The sequence below is a fragment of the Equus asinus genome, chromosome 9, assembly GCF_041296235.1.
Source record: "Equus asinus isolate D_3611 breed Donkey chromosome 9, EquAss-T2T_v2, whole genome shotgun sequence".
Classification (NCBI taxonomy): Eukaryota; Metazoa; Chordata; class Mammalia; order Perissodactyla; family Equidae; genus Equus; species Equus asinus.
In genome coordinates, this window is record NC_091798.1 from 89,121,359 (window position 1) to 89,141,623 (window position 20,265).

Below are 20,265 nucleotides of genomic sequence, written 5' to 3' on the forward strand. Positions count from 1 at the left end.
TAATTTAATTGCATGAAATGTTACATTGATTTCTTTTCAACCAAGAGCTTTTATACAATTATCATTAAAGAAAAACTAAAGTAAAAGTGTCTGGTTTCCCTTTTCATTTAGTTGAGATTTTAATTATTCATACTTCTTAGAGAGTGAAAAGGTAACCCATCTCATCAAATTCTAATGGATAGAAAATGAAAAATACAATGAAATAGGTAGAATTTAAAGAAAAAAATGAAAATCTTGGAACAAGGTTCAAGCATATCGAGATGCCCAGAATTTAGACTTTGATAAAAACTGAATAAAACTCTGTGTTATTAGGTAGAGGTGAAATCTCAGTGATAGTTTCATTAAAAATAGGATTACCGTAGGAATAGAAATTTGATAAGCACTTAATTTCATATTACAGCAAAAAGAATCAGAAAGAAAATTTGCATAAAGGAAAATGTTTAAGTGTGAGTTAAAATTCATGCATAGAAAAGTCTTGACAGCCTGCAGAATTTGGTTTCATTTGTACAATTTCATTTTCATAACATTCCAGGAAGTAATTGTATAGCATTTTCTATTTCACATAAATCAGCCAACCCAATTTTTGCAAGTGAAGGCTTAGATATAGCGCATGAATTGTCAGATGATGGCTCCCAGAGTGAGGCTTTAAAATTGCTATCAAATGTCTGCTTTCCACTGCTTTGTTCTCACTGTATCGTAGTATCAAAAGATAAATCAATTCAAAGTGAATTTAGGGATTCAAGTTTATGATCTGGTATTCATAAACAAATAATTTAGAAATTCTTTTCTGAATTACCATATTATTTAAATGTTTGTTTTATAACTTATTCTATATGCTCTAAAAAAGGGAATGGATATAGTCCTCGGTTAAGTGTGTTGGGATCAAGAAGGCACTTAATCAGAATGTTGTGTTTGTGTATGCTTCACTTTTTAAGAAATTTATTGGTTTTACATGAGCCTTGCACACTTCCCTTCCCCAGAGGTCCTCCTGCTCCCTCCTGCCATATACACCACACAATTCACTTGCTTGTGTTGTTTAGCTTGTTAACCATTTACCTTGTGCAGGGGTGGGAACCATAGAAGAGGCCTTTCTTTGGCTCAGTTTGTCCCTGTTATTGCTCCTTCTTTTAAGAGTTTCATAATTTGCCCTCATTTAAGCATTTTATGCATACATTCATATCTACTATTGATATGAATGATATAAATTGATCCATAGGGTATCATTCTTTATCCAGTTTAATGCTGATATGTTTGATTCCTGCAGCAAGAATAGTATTTTGGATATTCTAACCTCATAATAATGAGAAAAACTATGTAAACAGTGAGCTAGTTTGAGGATAATTATTAAATTATTGATAAAATCTTACATATAAGCATTAATAAAAATAAAACTCCTTTAAAAATAATTCTCAACCTGGTTTCCATCCCCTACTGTTTTTTTTTCCAAACACCAAAAATGGGATCTACTACTGAGAAGTTATTTTTGATTAAAAAATTTAGAGAAAGAGTACTTTCTTGTTCCCCCAAAATATGATAGCATCTAATATAATATGTGTGCTCTTCCAGCCAATCTATCATAGAAAGAAAGTATTACAGTTTGTGAACGTGTGCTTCAGAAATAATGAAATATAACGGTATTAGTCATTACCTTGACAGTATTGCTTTTCTGATCTTGAAAACTTAGAAGAACTGTCTTGTCTCAGTGCCCATTTTATTATGAGAACAGTTTATAGAATGCATCCTGAGCCTGATTTGATTCTGGAGAGAATAATTTCCTGAGAGGAAATGTGAATAATATAATGGTTTTGTGATCATTTTGTTGGTCTCTAAAAATAAAATACATTCTTACCATCATATCCCTCTCAAAAATAAAGGGATGAACTTGGGTTATTCTGGCCGTGGCACCTGTAGTATTCATTTAGGCAAATTACTTCATCTCTGTGAGCTGGCTTCCTCATCTACTGAGTAAGAGAGGGGTGAGTAATGATTTCTGAGGCCCTTTCTCTTGATTAGCTTCAAGTGAGCCTACCTTTAGTCCAGGAAATGAATAAGATGTCCTGTTGTGGTCTCATGTGGCTGGGCGTGAGATTTAGTACTGAGTTTATCATCATTAAAAATGTTGATAATGTTACTGTGCTGCATAAAAGAACCTATTACATAAGTCAATTAGCCATCTCTATCTTTAAATAGAACGTTAGGAAGAAGTATCGTGTCTTGTGGTTTTGCATTATGTGCACTTGTAATTAAAATTATTCAAATTCCTTTCAGGTGGCACTATGGATTCAAAATAAGTAATCCATCAGCTATTACTTTTCAACAATAGATTCATTTAAAATGAGAGCACCAGCACAGGCAAGCGCAAAACATCCTATGTCCTGGAATGGATTATGACAATGGGATAAATTTCTGAACTATAATCCTATCTAACAACTGGACTTATAGATTGAAACCCATAAGGATATTTAAATCTTCTATACTTGGGACTGGATTTTAGCTGTATTAAATCATAAACAGCAGACAAAGAAACTTGCTGTGTGTAGTGGCTCACTTTGAAACATGGCATCAACCAGTGGAAACTGGTGAAGCCTGTGATGCTATCCTTTGGGAAAGTAAGATGTCAGAATTTAATAAGTAGTAGTTTGCTGTACCTGGAAATAATAGGGTAGGCATTTAGCGCTTCAGATAGTGTTGTTTGATGTCTCACCTGTGAGTCACACCTCACAGTCTAATACAAGTTCTAGACTAATTTATAGAAAGAAAGCTTTATACCCCAAAAGGCCAGGGAAGAATACTCCTTGCTTTTAATTCGCTGAAGTTCAGTGATACCAGTTGAGAAGAAGATCACCTTTGTTCTCCTTCCTTTATTTTTCTTCCTGAAGAAGTCATCTTGTAATAGTCAGTTTATTTCAGTTCAGAACTCTCAATGCTGGGCTATGCGCACCATCCTTGGTCCTTCTAAAGATTTGATTGTGTGGTGTATATGGAAGTTTGTTCATTAAAGGGCCTAGATGGGTTTATATTTAAACCTCTGTTTTTATCATTTTTAATTTTTTTATAGTTTTATCTCAACTCATTTTGTTTTACAATTGTCTCAGGAGAAGCAGAACAAAAACAATTTCCCCATTTTTTGGGTAAAAAAATCTGAGATGTAAGGAGGTTAGGGAATTTTTCTAAAATCTGTAGATACCAGAATTAGAACTTGCCTCTAATCCTTTGCTTCTCCGTCCTGCTCTTTCCCTAATCTATCTTGAAGAAAATTTAAGTCTCCACGCGGAGACCAAACTTAAAAAAGATGATAATTGACAAAATTCCTTCATTATTTGGCACAAAAATAGATTATGAATCTTTGACTGTGTTGTTGAAATTCACCAATAAGTGGTAGGTCTGTAGGCATTTAATTCATTTGAGAATGTGTTCTGTATTTAAAGTCAACATGGTCATGTTCGTTTCATAGTTACTTACTTTGACAAATATCTTAACAGTCTTTAGTGCGTATGCTTCTGTGTGTGTGTGTATAGTCATAGTATTCTTGATTACATAGCTGCCAGCAAAGAAAGAGAATCTTAGATTTGGGTAATTTGTATGAGTATAGGACACAGTAACCTCATACATTATATATTTTCTTTGCTTTCTAGTCTATTGACCTAGTAATATAGTTAAGAATACAATCCATGTGTTTACCCAGTAGCTGGCTAATGGTTTTAATTCTTCTTAGAGCTAACCTTTATATTTCCAAAACCATGATGGCACAAGCAAACACCTGGAACATTTGTCTAAGGGTTCTCAGATTTGTATGTAAAGGTATGGCAACTTAGCATCTAAAGGGGACTTCATAACAAAAATTCATTTCTTGGGAGCAGCAAGTTGAAACTTGCAAATAGCATCAAAAGTGTTTTGCAAAATATGGTCTAGGCCCTGAATAGTTTAAAAGTAGATTCTAAATTTTATTTGAAGGTAAAGAGGTTAGAAGTAGCTCTACTGTAAACCAGTGATTCTAAAAACATGTCCAGAGGCTGGGAGCATGTGCAAGGCACAGTGATCTTTTTTTTTTTGTGTGTGGACTGTTTTTATATATGTGTGTATACATATATAATCACATGGATTAGAAATCATTTAACTAGCAAGTTATATTTGTAAAATCACTGTGAGCCACACACAAAAGCAGTCAGTGGTCAGACTAAGCATGACCAGCTGTTTCTGGCGGTTATCCATGTATAGGTCTGTTTTAATACTGATTTGTTCAAAATCATTTATTGAGCATGTCTCTGTGCCAGGACCAAGTGAGTAAGATTGCCGTCAAGGAGCTCTGGGAGGCGGTAGAATGTAGAAGCAGTATGGTAGTGATCCATGATGTTGCAGAGCTGGAGTGAACCATGGGGTGCTTTGGAAGTCCCAGAGAGCCCAGCTATCTCCATGGCTCCTTAGCACTCTCTGATCTCATACTTCCCTTTACACTTTTTTGACATATTTGAGTGCCAGGCAGTGTGGATACATCAAGAACAAGAAAAAAGTCCCTGTTCTCATAATGTTTAAACTTAAGTGGAGAAGTAAGAAAAATAATTACTTAAGTAACTGTATAATTACTGATACAAGAAGTATCATGAAAGAAGAAATCACAGTGAGAGGGAGAGGGGAGGTGGTGGTATAGCTGGATCCGAAGAGGAGAGCTCTGTGAGGAGCACACATCACTTGTTCTTCCAGAGAATAGAAGTCTGCCTAGGAGAGAGAGGAAGGAGCAGAGGGAGGGCCATGTGCTTTGGCCTTGAAGCACTTAGGTGTTTAGTGCCCTCATGTGAGGTCATGGTAGTGACAATGTAAAGAATCTATAGAGAATGGCTGGAATGGAAGAAATGAGAGGACTATTCCCTATGTAGCTTAGAGAGCAAGGGAATAGGAAGAGATAAAAAGATATTTCTAGTCCACCAGCTTGTAAGCCTGTTGAGAACAATAGCCATGCTTATTCGTTCTTGAATTCACATTGTCTGGTGGAGTGCTTGACACATAGTAGGTGTGCAATAAATATTTGTTGAATCAGTTAATCAGACTGGTTCATTGTCCCTTGTATATTAGAGTTTTTCCTACGGTTAGGCTAGAATTTTCTTTGAGGATGAGAAAAATGTCATATACATCCATATCCCCCAAAATATTAGACACAGAAAAGGCAATAATTGTTGATCTATCACTGATTGCTTGAATTAAGTTCAGAAATTACACACACTGGTAGCTTGTTTAGTTATCCAATAAGCATTAAAATGCTAGCATCACATGACTAAATAAATTAGAAATGCAAATCTTAATGCATTGATAAAAAATGAACTCATACTTCTTTGATTATTTTATCTTTCTTCTCCAAATAGAACCCAAGAACCAAAATATGTAAATACCCAAATTTATAGAATTTGTCATATGGTTCTCAATTGCTAAAAATTTTAATGAAGAGGTACTTCTGACTGTGTAATAAATCTAGAATATCGTTTAGCACTGTCTGTTAAGATCTTCTGTGAATGTAGTGTTAAGTGATATCAGTAAGTGGAATCTAAACTTAAGTTGTTCTTGCTTCTTGAATTTCTTTATTCACTTTTACAAAATGCATCTGAAAGAGCAATTTAACTATACTCTCAAAAGATTAACATTTTTAAGTTGCATATGAAGTTAGTTGCTACAAGTCATGTCATTTTAATATAATTCTTGAAAAAACTCAGCATGGAAGCTAGCTTTCCATATCTACTTACGTAGAGTTTCTCCAAGGTCTTTATTATTTTTTTCCAGTTCTATTGAGATTTAATTGACATATAACATAGTATAAGTTTAAGGTGTACAGTGTGTTGATTTGATACACTTCTGTGTTGCAAAATGATTACCACCATAGCATTAACACCTGTGTCATGTCACATAATTACCATTTCTGTTTTGTGGTGAGAACATTTAAGATCTACTCTCTTAACAACTTTCAAGTATATAATACAGTATTGTTAATTATAATTGTTGTGCTATACATTATATCCCCAGAATTTATTCATTGAATGGCTGGAAGTTTGTACTCTTTGACCAACATCTCAATCCCCTTTCTCCCACCCCCAGCCCCTGGTAACCACCATTCTAGTCTCTATTTCTATGCGTTAGGCTTTTTTAGATTCCACATATAAGTCATATCGTAGACTTTTTGTCTTTCTCTGTCTGAATTATTTCACTTAGCATAATGCCCTCAAGGTCCATCCATTTCATCACAAATGGCAAGATGTCCTTCTTTCTCGTGGCTGAATAATATTTCATCATGTATATATGCCACATCTTTATCCATTCATCCTTTGACAGACACTTAGGTTGTTTCTATGTGTTGGCTATGGTGAATAATGCTGCAGTGAACATCGCATCCTAAGTCTTCAATGCATTTTCTGTAAATCAGTAATAATCATAGATATACAGTTTAACTGGTTGAAAGGTGAGGAAAAAAATCACCAGTCATCACAGCTCATAAAATAAGACATTTTCATGAGAAGCTCACTAATATGGGTGAACATGATGTGTATGGTAACAGCTTCTCCCAAGCTTGGGTTTTCTAAAAGCTGTTATTAACCAAGTAAACCTCTCGAAGCATATTTAGTACTAAGAGCCTAGTTTTAGTAGAGTCTACATTCATTTGTAGAAAACAGCCTAGCAAATGTTAATAGGAAGGAATGAAGTAGTTCTACAGATATTCACGTTTATATGTTATAGAATTATTTACTTCTCATGTCAATGTAAACAAAACATGAAGTCATTCATCTTCTTAATATAGTCTTTCAACTTTGAATATTTAGTGACATGCATGTCTGTTACTTTCATATCCTTGAAAAGAAATACAGAAATCCTACTTTATTTATATATCCAAATTTGTAACCATTTCTCCATTTTGAATTGCGTTTTGCAAACTTTGCTGTGATATCAAAGGCCTTTGGAACAATAACTTAAATTAGTTTAATTCATACTTTACCAGACTATCCAAGGATTTGATCCCAACTTCCACATTTTCATTTCTGATTAGCATAATTTGATTATCACTGACCTTTATTAATCCATATTCTAAGTTAGTTGAAATGTAGTCATCTATTTTTCAGTGATCTCTGCTTAGCATTCTCAGCACACTTACGTGTGACTGTAAATAGTCAGTTTTATCCATAAAGTAATAGAGCAGAGGAAGAGCACGTGTAGTTTAGTTGGAAAACCTTAGGGCAGTAGTCTTAATTCAAGTCCTAGCTCTGTTAGTGTTATATAGAGGACAGAAAGTCCCCATCCATTACAGCATTTGGACTTAATAACCTGGGTTAGTAAATTGAGTTGCATAAGTTTGGTATAAATGAAGCTCAAGTCAATGGTCTTGATATCGTATAGAATAGCTTCACACAGAGCAAAACTCTTTCAAAGTCACAGATTACAAAAGAGGGTGTTGGATCAGGGGAAACTTAAGTTTATGGGATAGATATGCTCAAATCTGTCAGTATTACTAGAAAAACAACACAAATCGAATATCCTGACAGATTTCAGTTGTATCCTCTTGCTGCAGCTAACACGTGACTGGCTGCGCTAATCTGGAGCTGGCGTACAGCCAGCCTTCATCTTCTTGCCTGGTAAAGTTGGCTCTCAGAGCTATACCAGACTTTTACCTCCATCCAGGCTGATCAAGCAGGCTTTAGAGGGAAAACCAAAAGACCTCTCTTGATAGTAGCCAATCAATCAGTATTGGACTAAGCTATTATTAATTCTGAGCTATATTCTCTTATTACCATCTCCCCCTGCTTAAAGTTCTTTTGCATGATACTTTTGATCAGGGCCATCACTTTCACGTATTATTTCCATAGCTCATATATGCATTAAATAAATGACATTAGTAGTGATGGTCTGCCTCAACCAACAGACAATAAGAGTTACAAGTAAAATTTTGTTCATGCTATTACTTGAATATTTAAGTAATTTGAAGTTAAGTCTTTTGACGCTGGCTTTCTTTAAAAACAAATTTAGGGGCCGGCCTGGTGCATAGTGGTTAAGTTCGTGCACTCCACTTTGGCCGCCCGGGGTTCATGGGTTCAGATCCCTGGCAGGGACCTAGCACTGCTTGTCAGGCCATGCTGTGCCAGCATCCCATGTAAAGTAGAGGAAGATTGGTGGCAGATGTTAGCTCAGGGCCAATCTTCCTCACAAAAAACAATATAAAAAATAGTAAAATTAAAAAAAAACAATTTTAGGGGCTGGCCCTGTGCCCTAGTGGTTGAGTTTGGCGTCCTCCACTTCAGTGACCTGAGTTTGGTTCCTGGGCACGGACCTATACCACTTGTCAGTGGTCATGTTGTGGCAGTGACCCACATTCAAAATAGAGGAAGATTGTCAACAGATATTAGCTCAGGGGGAATCTTCCTCAGCAAAAAACAAAACAAAAAACAAATTTAAACTAAAATCCAAAAATTCTCTGAGTATAAAATCGTGGTCAATTAAATTATTGATTAGAACTGATTTCTAAGAGAAAAGTTTTCATGACAAGAAATAGAAAACAAAGGTTTTGCTGTAAAATTATCCATGTATTTCCACCCAACTTTAGCTTGGCAGAATCTCTTTTAATAGCATCTTTTCCATTCTGCCAGTACTGAGAGTGGTTACTATGATTTTATTTATAATGTTTTCTCCAACAATACTAAATAATGTGCTAAACAATTTTTAAGATGGATTTTCCTTAAATGACCTACTTTGCAAGTAAACAGGCATCTTAGCTTCCAAAACTAAATCAAATTATGAATGCACACATAAAAATACTCATTTCTCTCTTGAATAAAGTATAATGATTATAATACTATTACCCTATACATAAAAGGACGGGCTTAAAATTAATTGATCCCACTATTTTTTAAAACATAGATGTGTGTTCATAAGAGACGAGGGAAACATAATTCTTCACTTAGTATGTAAGGCTGTTTCCCGGAAGACATCTCTCTGATAGGATAATCTAACATCGTGCTCTGAATAAATTTCCAAAGAAAGTTTTTAGTCACTGATCGGTTTTTATAAAAGGGAAACCAACACAAATATTGACTCATATGAAGGTGGTACATGCATAATTCACAGTATCACTGAGTGAATTCTTTTCTCACTTATCAACTAGCAGTAGGGACACTGAAGAGGTTTTATCCCTTCAGTTACATCCAGCACCCAACCCTCCAAGTTCACTGATGTAGGGAAAGTATGATTTACGTTAAAGTATTTAAAATGCCTGTAAAGTAGTTTGAGACTTTCACAAATAAATATCTTTGAGCAAGAAGCTGGAACCACACTTCCTACCTTAAAGAGAATAGGCTGCTTTAAATTTTCACAGGGTATCTCTTTAGAGGTTTTAGATCATCGTGGGTAGGGACTTACAGTCAAAGTAGAAAGCAGAAGTGGAATCAGGACCACCTGTGGCCCCTTCACCTTGTATCCATTCCTTAGCTACAGCTACCTGGAGGCACGTGGCTGAGACCACAGAAGGTGTGTGCCAGGCAGGCAGTGCGCGATGTTAGCGGATGTTACTGGAGCCATCTCCAGTGAGAGCTGCTCTAGCATGTACATAGGCTTCTCTTATTGCCAGAATGACAGACATGGGAGCCAGGGGATTTCTAAGGGCCTCTTTTTAGTGAGTTTATGGGTCCCTCCATTTTAGTGAATAAAAATGGAGGCAGAACTAGGCTTTTTGTGCCCTCTAAAATCAAGTGGAAACTCTTCCCTGAAGTACAGGATGTTTTCAGGAGGTAAACATAACATAGATCAGATTCAGATTTCGCCTTCCCTTCTCTCCTTTCACAATCAGAAATCAACCTTACTTCTTTATGAGAACCATTTCTGTTTACTTATTTTCTCACTCCTTCATTAGCTTGCTAAGTTTATTCTGAGGTCTACACCAAAGGTTTAAACTTACTATAAATAATGCATCTATAGTACCTAAGGATGACGACAGAAATCATTGAGTGCACACCTGGTGTGGGTTTGATTTAAATTACATCTATTTAAGTTATTTACATCATTAACCAAAAATATCTCTCTAAAATATTTAATGTTAAGTCTTTTTAGCTTTCTCATAGCTCCTTGAAGATTCCTTCAAGATTCTTTATTGCTTGTGCATATATGGAAGGTACTAACATTTGAGTGTCTCTTCTGTGCTTTCTTCAAGGGTACTTTTATATGGACTCATTCTTCGAGTCACCCAATGAGGATAGTTGGTAGTAATCCTAATTTTACAGTTGAGGAAACTGAGACCTACTGAGGTTAGGTGACATACCCAAGGTCGCATAACTAGCAAATGGCTGGAGCCGCGATTTGAACCAAGTCAGCAGAGTCCTAAGCCTGTGTTTTCTATTGAGTTATAATTGACATATAGCATTGTATTAGTTTTAGGTGTACCTGAGCCTATGCTTTTAATCACTGTTTCACAATGGTTCTTGCTTAATAGACAATCAACAAAAAGTATACAATTAACAAAATTCTTCACAACTCAGAAGTTTCTAATTAAAGTCTGATAAAGGCACACATTATACATTTTGAAGTAATTTGTTTCAGATTAATTTTTATAACTTCCTCAGAAAAGTCAGTGGTATTTATTTTCTTTACCAGAGCTAAGTTATATTGTATATTTTGTGATTTTCCGTTGTTCTGTTCCTTGTCCTCCTATTGGCACCTGCTCTACATGCCGCTGCCTCCGCCCTTGCTTTCAGTGTATGCCTTGATAATCCCCCAAGCCTTACTTTCCAGCTCAGATTCCTTCCCTGCCTTTGATGATGCTTTTGATTTCAGATGCCTTTGATGACTAGACACACCATTATTTTATATATTACCGAGAAAAAGCATTGTCAATTAAACTGACTATATCAGCTCTTTCAGACTTAGACATAGACGTTAATATTTCTGTGGAACACTTTTGTCCGTATGTAATATATGTGAAATAAATGGGTTAAATTGTCCCTATAATTTCATCATATTCAGAGTCCAGCTCTTCTGATTTACTTTTTCACTCTATCATTTATATCCACATTTTTCAACCCAATATCATCTTTTGGGTCTATCAATAACATTGGTGATACAGTGTTTCTTTAAAAACTACTTGGCTCATCTCAGATTTTCTTCCAAGCCACTGTTTATTAAAAGCTTTAATACTTAAATTCCATTTCAGTTCTAAACACCATGTTTCCCAGAGTATGACCAAGTGATTTCCAGTTCACTACAGGGGCTGTCTTTGCAAGTTTATCAGCAAACATATCTTCATCTGTTTACCAGTAGCCATCAGTTTCTGTGTTGTATGTTAATCCAGACACCCCAGGCTGCGTGCAGAGATGATGGATTGTGAGGCAGGGAAGGAATCTGAGCTGGAAAGTCAGGTTTGGGGGATTATCAAGGCATACATTGAAAGCAAGGGTCAGAGGCAGCGGCATGTAGAAGCAGGGGCCAACAGGAGGATAAGGAAGAGAACAACGGAACACTTGATAAAAGGACACAGGATAAGGAAGTTAATGAGTTGCTAAAATTACAGTAAACTTTGAGAGACACTTCATTAAGCGTTTAGGCAAATCAAGGCTTTCAGCTATCTCCAGTGGAAAAACCCTTTGTATGAGATCGTTTGCCTGGCAGGACCTAAAATTCCTACTCATCGAAGTCCTTTTGATAATAAATACTGTTTATAAACAATGCAGTTACTCCGTTTTCATTTAAGAAGCATTTCTTTCTTTTAAAAGGGTAACTTAAATTGAATTAAGAAAGACAAATTTGTGTCCTAAACCGTTCAAGAAAGCATTAGTTTCTAAGTGGAACTAGGTTAGGGTCAACAGGCTGAGGTGAGAGCAGCTCGCCCAGAATCTGGCACACAAGTAGGTTGAAGTCCATGTTGGTTGCTTCTGTGGTCACAAGCGTGGAGGGTGAGTGAGGAGAGAAAGCGACAGGCGGATCCTGAGACAAAGCAGTATTGTGGGGCACTCAAGTCAGCTCTCTTCCTTTCATAGTTAGGGAGTGACCTCCCCACCAATATTGAGAATAGTGTCAAGAAGTAAGCCTATTGCAACCTATTTTTAAATCCTCTTTTAAAAGCTTATCTGGATATTTTTCACAGTTCTGCATAATTAACGTGCTTAGGAAGTAGATGCAAGGGACTATCATTCTAGAGACTCTGGGGGCGGAGCCTGGCCCTGGAGGCATGGGAGCCAGGCAGCTTTCTTAAATTCTGCAACTGACCATTTGCATATAGTATCACCCCACAGGTTAAGTGCGTTGCTCATGCATTAAACTCTGATTTCGTTATATAGTTTATTTGTTAGATAGTACTTTTTCTTCTAGATTTTACATAACTAATTTCATGAAGTTTACTACTTTCTCCCAGAACTCTGACTTTAGATAGAGAAAAACGGTAAAATGCCAGTTCAAGGAACCTTTCAAATGATGTTTTTGGAGTGTTTTGTACTCCCTCATCAGACTTCTAGATCTGAAGCCAACAGGAAACCAGCTGGTCCTTTTTGAAGGGAAACCTTACCAAACAGTCACAAGAATAGAGTTATTTTCCCCTTATTCCAGCATTTAGACATGAGATCATAGTGGTATTTCAATATCTCTTCTGACTCACTGGTGTCTCCAGCTAAACAATTTAGTGGTTTCTTTGTGAACAGTTTATTTAATGTGAAACTGTCAAAACTGTGCCTGTAAGAAAGGACCAAATTAGCAGCCAGAGAACCCCAACCATTTTTTAAGAAGTATTTCTGGAATGTAAGATGCTAACTTAAAATTTTGGTATTAGAATTAATCCCAAGGTATTAATTACTGCTAAAAATCAGTCTGATGGGGAAGGCATGTGATATCTTACAGTTGTAGCTTAGAGAAAGGAACACTATTTTTTCAAAATTGCAAAAGTGTGCAAAGTATTTAAAATTATATATAAGGGGTAAACACATCTGAGATAACAGATGCCTCATGTGCAGAACTTCCTTCAGGATACTCTTTGGAATTCATTGTAAGCTGGAATTGTGCAGGGTGTTCTAACATACTAGATGGTGAAAGGATATATGAGGAAGCAATAAAGAGAAAACAGGGCAGATTTACAAAAACCAAAATCATTTTATTTCCTAAGTTGTATTTCACACTGTGCTCTGGAAAGGATTACTGAGGAAGCAGCTCATGAAGTAGAGGAGGCAAGGTTCAAATTTACCAACAAAGATAAAATTTTGGTTGATATTGCAAAATGACCTTAAAAACATGTATTTATTTACCTTGGAATCAAGAATAAGAAAATGCAGAAACACAGAAACGGCGTCAAACTGCTCTCCTGTAGTACTTTCAAGACTAAGTTTCAAATTGTTATGGTTTATCATACTCTTTGCAATATGCATAAAGGTATTTGATATGACAGTTTTCTTCAACATTTATTTTCCTGTTTAAGTGCAGTCTGCAGTACTTTGGGGCTCTGCGGAGTAAAGAAGAAAAAGCTTAATGGGAATCCATTGGACGGCTTATCTGTGGCCAGATCTCACTACCTAATATATTAGAGGCTCAGGGCATGTTCATGGATGTGAAGTAAACAAGTTATAGTATATCAAGACTTTGTACGTTCATCTTTTTCTATCTTATTCCAGAGGCGGCATTTCAATTTTGTCCTGTCCAAAAGCAATTTTAAATACGCCTTGTCTATGTCCCATTCCTTTCTTTTGTGTATCCCTGCCTCTATAATCCTACCTCTCCTATCTGTTTCCTATCACCATCCCCAGATGCCCTCACCTCCTTCCTTTTGATTTTTGACTCTTATTATGTGTCACAGCCATCCTGTTTCCTACCCACCCAGCCTCTTCCCTGCCAACAAATGCAAACATGAATGGAGCAGCTTAGAGACCATTCTTTCCAGTCAAAGAAGGCCTTACTTTCCAGCTCTTATTATTTGTAATCCTGCAGTCACAGGAAGAGTATCTAAAAGTGCTTAGAAAGCCTTTTTTTTTTTTTTTTGGTGGTGTGATTTTTTTTTTTTTTTTAAAGATTGGTCCTGAGCTAACATCTGTTGCCAGTCTTTTTTTCTTTTCTTTCTTCTACCCAAAGCCCCCCGGTATATAGTTGTATGTTCTAATTGTGAGTCCTTCTGGTTGTGCTATGTGGGATGCCACCCCAGCATGGCCTAATGAGCGGTGCCATGTCCATGCCCAGGATCCAAACTGGCAAAACCCCGGGCCGTCAAAGCGGAGTGTGTGAACTAAACCACTTGGCCATGGGGCCAGCCCCCTATTTTTTTAACTTACGTATAATTCATATACAGTAAAATTCACCCTTTCTACTGTACAGTTCTATGAGTTTTGACAAATTTGTGCAGTTGTGTAGCCACCAACACAATCAAGGTAAAGAAGAGTTCTGTCACCCCCAAAATTCTCTCCTGCTCTTTTATAGCAGCCTCTCTCCCTGCCCCCAGCCCCTGGCAACTAGCGATCTGTTTTCTGTCCCTATAGTTTTGCCTTTTTACTAATGTCATATAAATGCAATCATACAGTATGTAGCCTTTTTTTCCCTTTTTAAAAAAATTGTGGCAAAATATACATCATCTTAACTACTTTTTGGTGCACAGTTCAGTAGTGTTAAGTCTGTTCACACTGTGTGGAACCAATCTGTAGAACTGTATTCCTGTTGCAGAACTAAATTCTATACCCATTCAACAGAAACTGTTCGTCTCTTCCCCCAGCACCTGGCAACCACCCTTCTACTTTTTGTCTCTATAAATTTGACTACTCTAGGTAGCTTACTTAAGTAGAATCGTATAATATTTGTCTTTTCGTGATGAGGTTATTTCACTTAGCATAATGTCCTCAGGGTTCATCCATGTTGTAGCATGTGCCAGAATTTCTTTCCATTTTAAGGCTCAATAATATTCCATTGTATGTATGTACCACATTTTGTTTATCCATTCATCAGTGGATACTTGAGTTGCTTCTACCTTTTGAACTATTGAGAATATTACTGCTATGAACGTTGTTGTACAAACATCTTTTAGATATATTACTGAGAAGTAGAATTACTAGATCATATGGTAATTCCATTCTTAATTTTTTTGGAAACTGTCATTCTGTTTTCCACAGCAGCTGCACCATGTTACATTCCCACCAACAACGCACAAGGGTTCTAATTTCTCCACATCCTCACCAACATTTGATATTTTTGGTTTTTTGGTGGTAGCTATCCTAATGGGTGTGAAATGGTATCTCATTGTGAATTTGATTTGCGTTTCCCTAATGATGAGTGAGGTTGAGCACCTTTTCAAGTGCTTGTTGGCCATTTGTATGTCTCCTTTGGAGAAATGTCTGTTCAAGTCCTTTGCCCATGTTTAAACAGATTGTTTGGTTTTTGTTGTTGTTGAGTTGCAGGAGTTCTTTATATATTCTGCATATTAACTCCTTATCAGATATATGATTTGTAAATATATTCTCCCATTCTGTGGGTTGCCTTTTCACTCTTTTGATTGTGTCTTTTGATGCACAGAATTTTTAAATTTTGCTTTAGTCCAAATTTATCTATTTTTTCTTTTATTGCTTGTGCTTTTTGTGTTGTATTTAAGATATCACTGCAAGTCTAATGTCATGAAGCTTTTCTAGTGTGTTTTCTTCTTATAAGTTTTATAGTTCTAGCTCTTCTCTTTAGGTCTTTGATCCATTTTTACTTAATTTTTGTATATGGTGTGAGACACAGGCCCGACTTCCTTCTTTTGTATGTGGATACCCAATTTTCCCAGCACCATTGGTTGAAAAGACTGTCTTTTCCCTATTGAATGGTCATGGTGATCGTATATATGAAAATCATTTAACTGTGTATGTGAGAGTTTATTTCTGGACTCTATTCCATTGACCTGTAAGGCTGTCTTTATGCAGGCTTAAGGTACCACACTGTTTTGATTACTATAGCTTTGTGATAAGTTTTGAAATCAGGAAATGTGAGACCTCCAACTTCGTTCTTTTTCAAGATTGTTTTGTCTGTTTGGAGTCTCTCGAGACACCATATGAATTTTAGGATGGATTTTTCCATTTCTCAAAAAAAACACCTTTGGAATTGTGGTAGGGATTACATTGAATCTATAGATCACTTTGGGTTGTATTGACACCTTCACAATATTAAGTCTTTCAGTCCATGTACATGGTATTTCTTTCCATTCATTTGTGTTATCTTTAATTTCATTGAGCAACATTTTATAGTTTTCAGTGTACAAGTCTTTCACCTCCTTGGTTAACTTTATTCCTAAGTAGTTGATTATTTTTGGTGCTATTTTAAATGGAATTGTTTTCTTAAGTTCGCTTTGGGTTGTTCGATGTGTATAGAATCACAACTGAGTTTTGTGTGCTGATTTTTGTATCCTACAACTTTGCCAAACTCATTTGTTAGTTCTAACAGCTTTTTTTGTGGAATCTTTACAGTTTTCTACATATAAGATCATGTCATTTGCAAACAGATAATTTTACTTCTTCCTTTCCAATTTGGACACCTTTTATTTCTTTTTCTTGCCTAATTACTCTGGCTAAGACTTCCAGTACTATGTTGAATTTGAAGTGGCAAAAGCCAGCATCCTTGTCTTGCTTCTGATCTTAGAGGAAAAGTCTTCAGTCTTTCACCATTGAGTCTGATGTTGGCTGTGTGCTTTGCATATATGGCCTTTATTATGTCGGGGCAGTTTCCTTCTGTTTCTAGTGTATTTTTTTTGTCATGAAAGCAGATGTTGAATTTTGTCAGATGCTTTTTCTACATCATTTGAGATGATTATGTATTTTTTTCTTTCATTCTGTCAAAGTAGTGTGTATTACATTGATTTTTGTATGTTGACCCATCCTTGCATTCCAGAATCTCTTTTCATTTTTTTAATAGTGTCTTTCAAAGAGAAGTTTTTAGTTTTTATGAAATCCCTTTTATCAGTTTTTTTAATGGATCATGCTTTTGGTGTTGTATCTGAGAAATATTTACCTAACCAAAGGTCACAAGATTTTCTCCTGTGGCTTCTTCTGGAAGTGTTATTTATTGAATTAATTTTTGTATAAGATAGGAGATATGAGTCAAGATTCTTTTTTGTGTGTGTGTGGTTATACAGTTGTTTCAGCATCATTTGTTTAAGAGACTATTCTTTCTCCTTTGAATTGCCTTGCATCTTTTATAATTATCTTCATTTTGATCATTTCCAGATACTTTTGTATCTTCACATGATCTTCCCTGTGTATGTCTGTGTCCTAATCTCATCTTCGTATAAGGACACCAGTTATATTGGATTAGGGCCCACCCTAATGACCCCATTCAACCTGACTTCTCCAGATAGAGTCATATTCTGAGGTACTGGGAGTTAGGACTTCAGTGTATTAATGGGCAGAGCAGAGTGGGGGGAGGTGGGGCTGGGGCGGCACACAATTCAGCCCATAACACAGAATTAAAAAAACCAGTCAGAAATGTAGAGATCACCTAGGACAGCACTATCCAATAGAACGTTCTGTGATGATGGAAAGTTCTATATCTTTGCCGTCCGGTATGGTAGCCCCTAGCCACGTGTGGCTACTGAGTACATGAAATGTGCCTAATGGAACTGAGAAGCTGAATTTTCAACTTTATTTAATTCTGAGTAATTTAAATTTAAATGGCCACATGCAGCTAGTGGCTGACATTTGGACAGTGCAAATCCTGACTAATCTCCATTTGACATATGAAGAACTAAGGATCAGAGTGGTTGAAAAACTAGTCCAAGATCACACAAATAATTATTGAAATAATTGTGGTGTAGGCTGAGTTCTCAATGTTTTAATAGACTTTGCTACCTATATAGATTATAAAATAAAACCTAGAGAAATAAAATATAAAACACCCTCATTTTTGTTCTTTTTCCTGCTCTAAAGGCATTTGGTAATCTTACTTTATAATTATGAAACTTTCAACAAATCAATTTTGTAAATATTCAAAATCATTTTTTCTTTTTAATTTTTAAAGAGTTTGATATTTGCTTGTGTAAAGTGTTTAAATTTCTTTGTAGGATTTTTGTTGTCAGATTGAAGGGCCCGTTTAAGTAAAACTCATCTCTGTATCAGAAAAATCGGTAGGTGGTTTGAAAACAAAATCTAATTCTCTTAGAGCAAGTGAATTGGTGCCTGCTTTGCTCAGAAAATCTGCATCTGGAAAACCATCCACAAAAGAAATAGAAGGAGCTTTTTTTTAAAGATGGAAATGCGGTGTTAAGTTAATAGCTTAAACTTACTGTTTGATTCTGTCCTTTCATGTTTTAGTGAAATATTCTCGGTAAACTTTAGAAAATTTTTTAACTTTTCATTTTAAACTAAATTTATAGAGAAATTTATAATTTTAAATTTATAGAAAAATTACAAAAACTGTACAGAGAATCCTTGTATACCTCTCACCCAGCTTCCCTTGATGTTAACATCTTACATATCCATAGTATAATTATCAAAACCAGGAAATTAACATTCTTACAATACTACTAAGCTGCAGATCTTAGTTTTCACCAATGTCCCTTTTCTGTTCTAGGAACCTACCTAGGATCCCATATTTCATTTAATTATTTCTTTTTAGTCTCCTCCGTTCTGTTTCTCAGTCTTGTCTTTTTTGACACTTGTGAAGAGTACCAATCAATTATGTTGTAAAATGTTCCTGAGTTTGGGTTACATAATGTTTTCTCATAATTGGAATGAGGGTCATGCATTTTTGGCAAGAATACCACAGAAATGATCTTATGATGCTGATGTGTCTTACTACTGGTGATGAGCTTTAGAAATCTTGATGATAGAAACTAGACTTTCTTTTATGTAATATATATTAAAATTACCATAAAATGTCCTTCCATCAAAGTATTTGCTCTGTGATGCAAATGGCTTATTAAAATTAAAATACTGACTAAAGAAGGCTATTTCATCACAAGTTAGTTAATGGGATGAAGTTAGTAGAATTTCACTAATAGGAGTAAACTGTTCACTAATGAGACTTTAAATGAGGCAATTTTTTCTTCATTGGGAAGTAACAAAAGGAATTTTCAAGAGAGGGGTCTTCCTAACTAATAGAATTGTCCTTGTAATAGCAAGTTGTCTTGGTTGAGATACTTAACTCTGGGCAACTTATAGACTAGAACATTAAGTGAGGAAAAAGAGATTGCTTTAGTTTTGTTCTTAAGTGATACTGGAATTCTATCAGAAACTAAGTCATTATAACCAGTTTCTAGATGTAGGCTGTCATATGACCTGAAATCAATTTATTGCAGCAAATGTGTGTATTTTGGGCATTTTAAAATTCTGAATAAGATGAAATAATTTCAAAAGACATACTATATTACATGTTGTTATTGACATTGAAGTGCCCGCATATGTTTCATATGAAGGAATGAAATTGTACTTCAGGCTTTGATGCTTTTAAAAATATAGTACATTTTTAGGTTTTGTTTATAGATATTTTTCAGAATATAATATTTATTCCTCAAAAGAGAATGGATAGAAACTCTTCTGTAGGTTCCTGTATCTGTCATAATGAAGGGAACTATTCCACATTAAGCCTACTACTTTGGTACTTTTTATATTTCTACACTTGCTAGGTTTTCTTCACTAGGAACATTTCAATGAAATATTAGTGCTTTTATTCTTTTTGTGTTGTCTTTGAAACATTCATGGACTATAAAACAAATAATAGAACTGAGTACTGCTGTCCTTTTAAAGTAACAATATTCAGGGTAATGGATAGAATTTTCTTTTCTTTCATTTTAGTTCAGCAATCAGCAAACACTGGGAGGCTGAACTGGCCACCCTCAAAGGAAATAATGCCAAGCTCACTGCAGCCCTGTTGGAGTCCACTGCCAACGTGAAACAATGGAAGCAGCAACTCGCTGCATATCAAGAGGAAGCAGAACGTCTGCACAAGCGGGTAAGTTCAGTGCTGCTGTCCATAGGGATTTGTGGCTAACGGATCGCCTTCATCAGAGGAAACTGCAGCACAGACACATCTGGAGATTTTTGTTGGTTGTCAGAACATTTATAGGGGTTGTAGTGTATGTGGCTTTATTGGTTAAGTATTTTCCACAGTTTAGTGAGAATGAAGAATACACAGCTTTTGGAGTCGAAAGACCTGATTTCAAATTCCTATTCTGCCGCTTATTAGCTGTATGACCTTTGTAAGTAATTCCCCTCTTTCTGCTCAGTATTCTCATCTATATAGCAATAATAATATAAACTGTAAATTCCTGTGGAAATTGAGACACTGAATTGACATGTCATTGCACTGAGTTCATGATAATGCTTT

General features: G+C 35.8%; 1 protein-coding gene across 4 annotated transcripts in view; it reads left to right on the forward strand.

The window, feature by feature from the left end:
• Positions 1-20,265, forward strand: part of HOMER1 (homer scaffold protein 1) — a 113,635-nt gene that overhangs the window by 73,052 nt on the left and 20,318 nt on the right. For all 4 annotated transcript variants that reach the window (XM_014857005.3, XM_014857004.3, XM_070517882.1 and 1 more), the window contains exon 6: positions 19,734-19,890. In XM_014857005.3, coding sequence (XP_014712491.1) covers positions 19,734-19,890 — 157 coding nt within the window. The remainder of the gene's footprint in view (positions 1-19,733; positions 19,891-20,265) is intronic.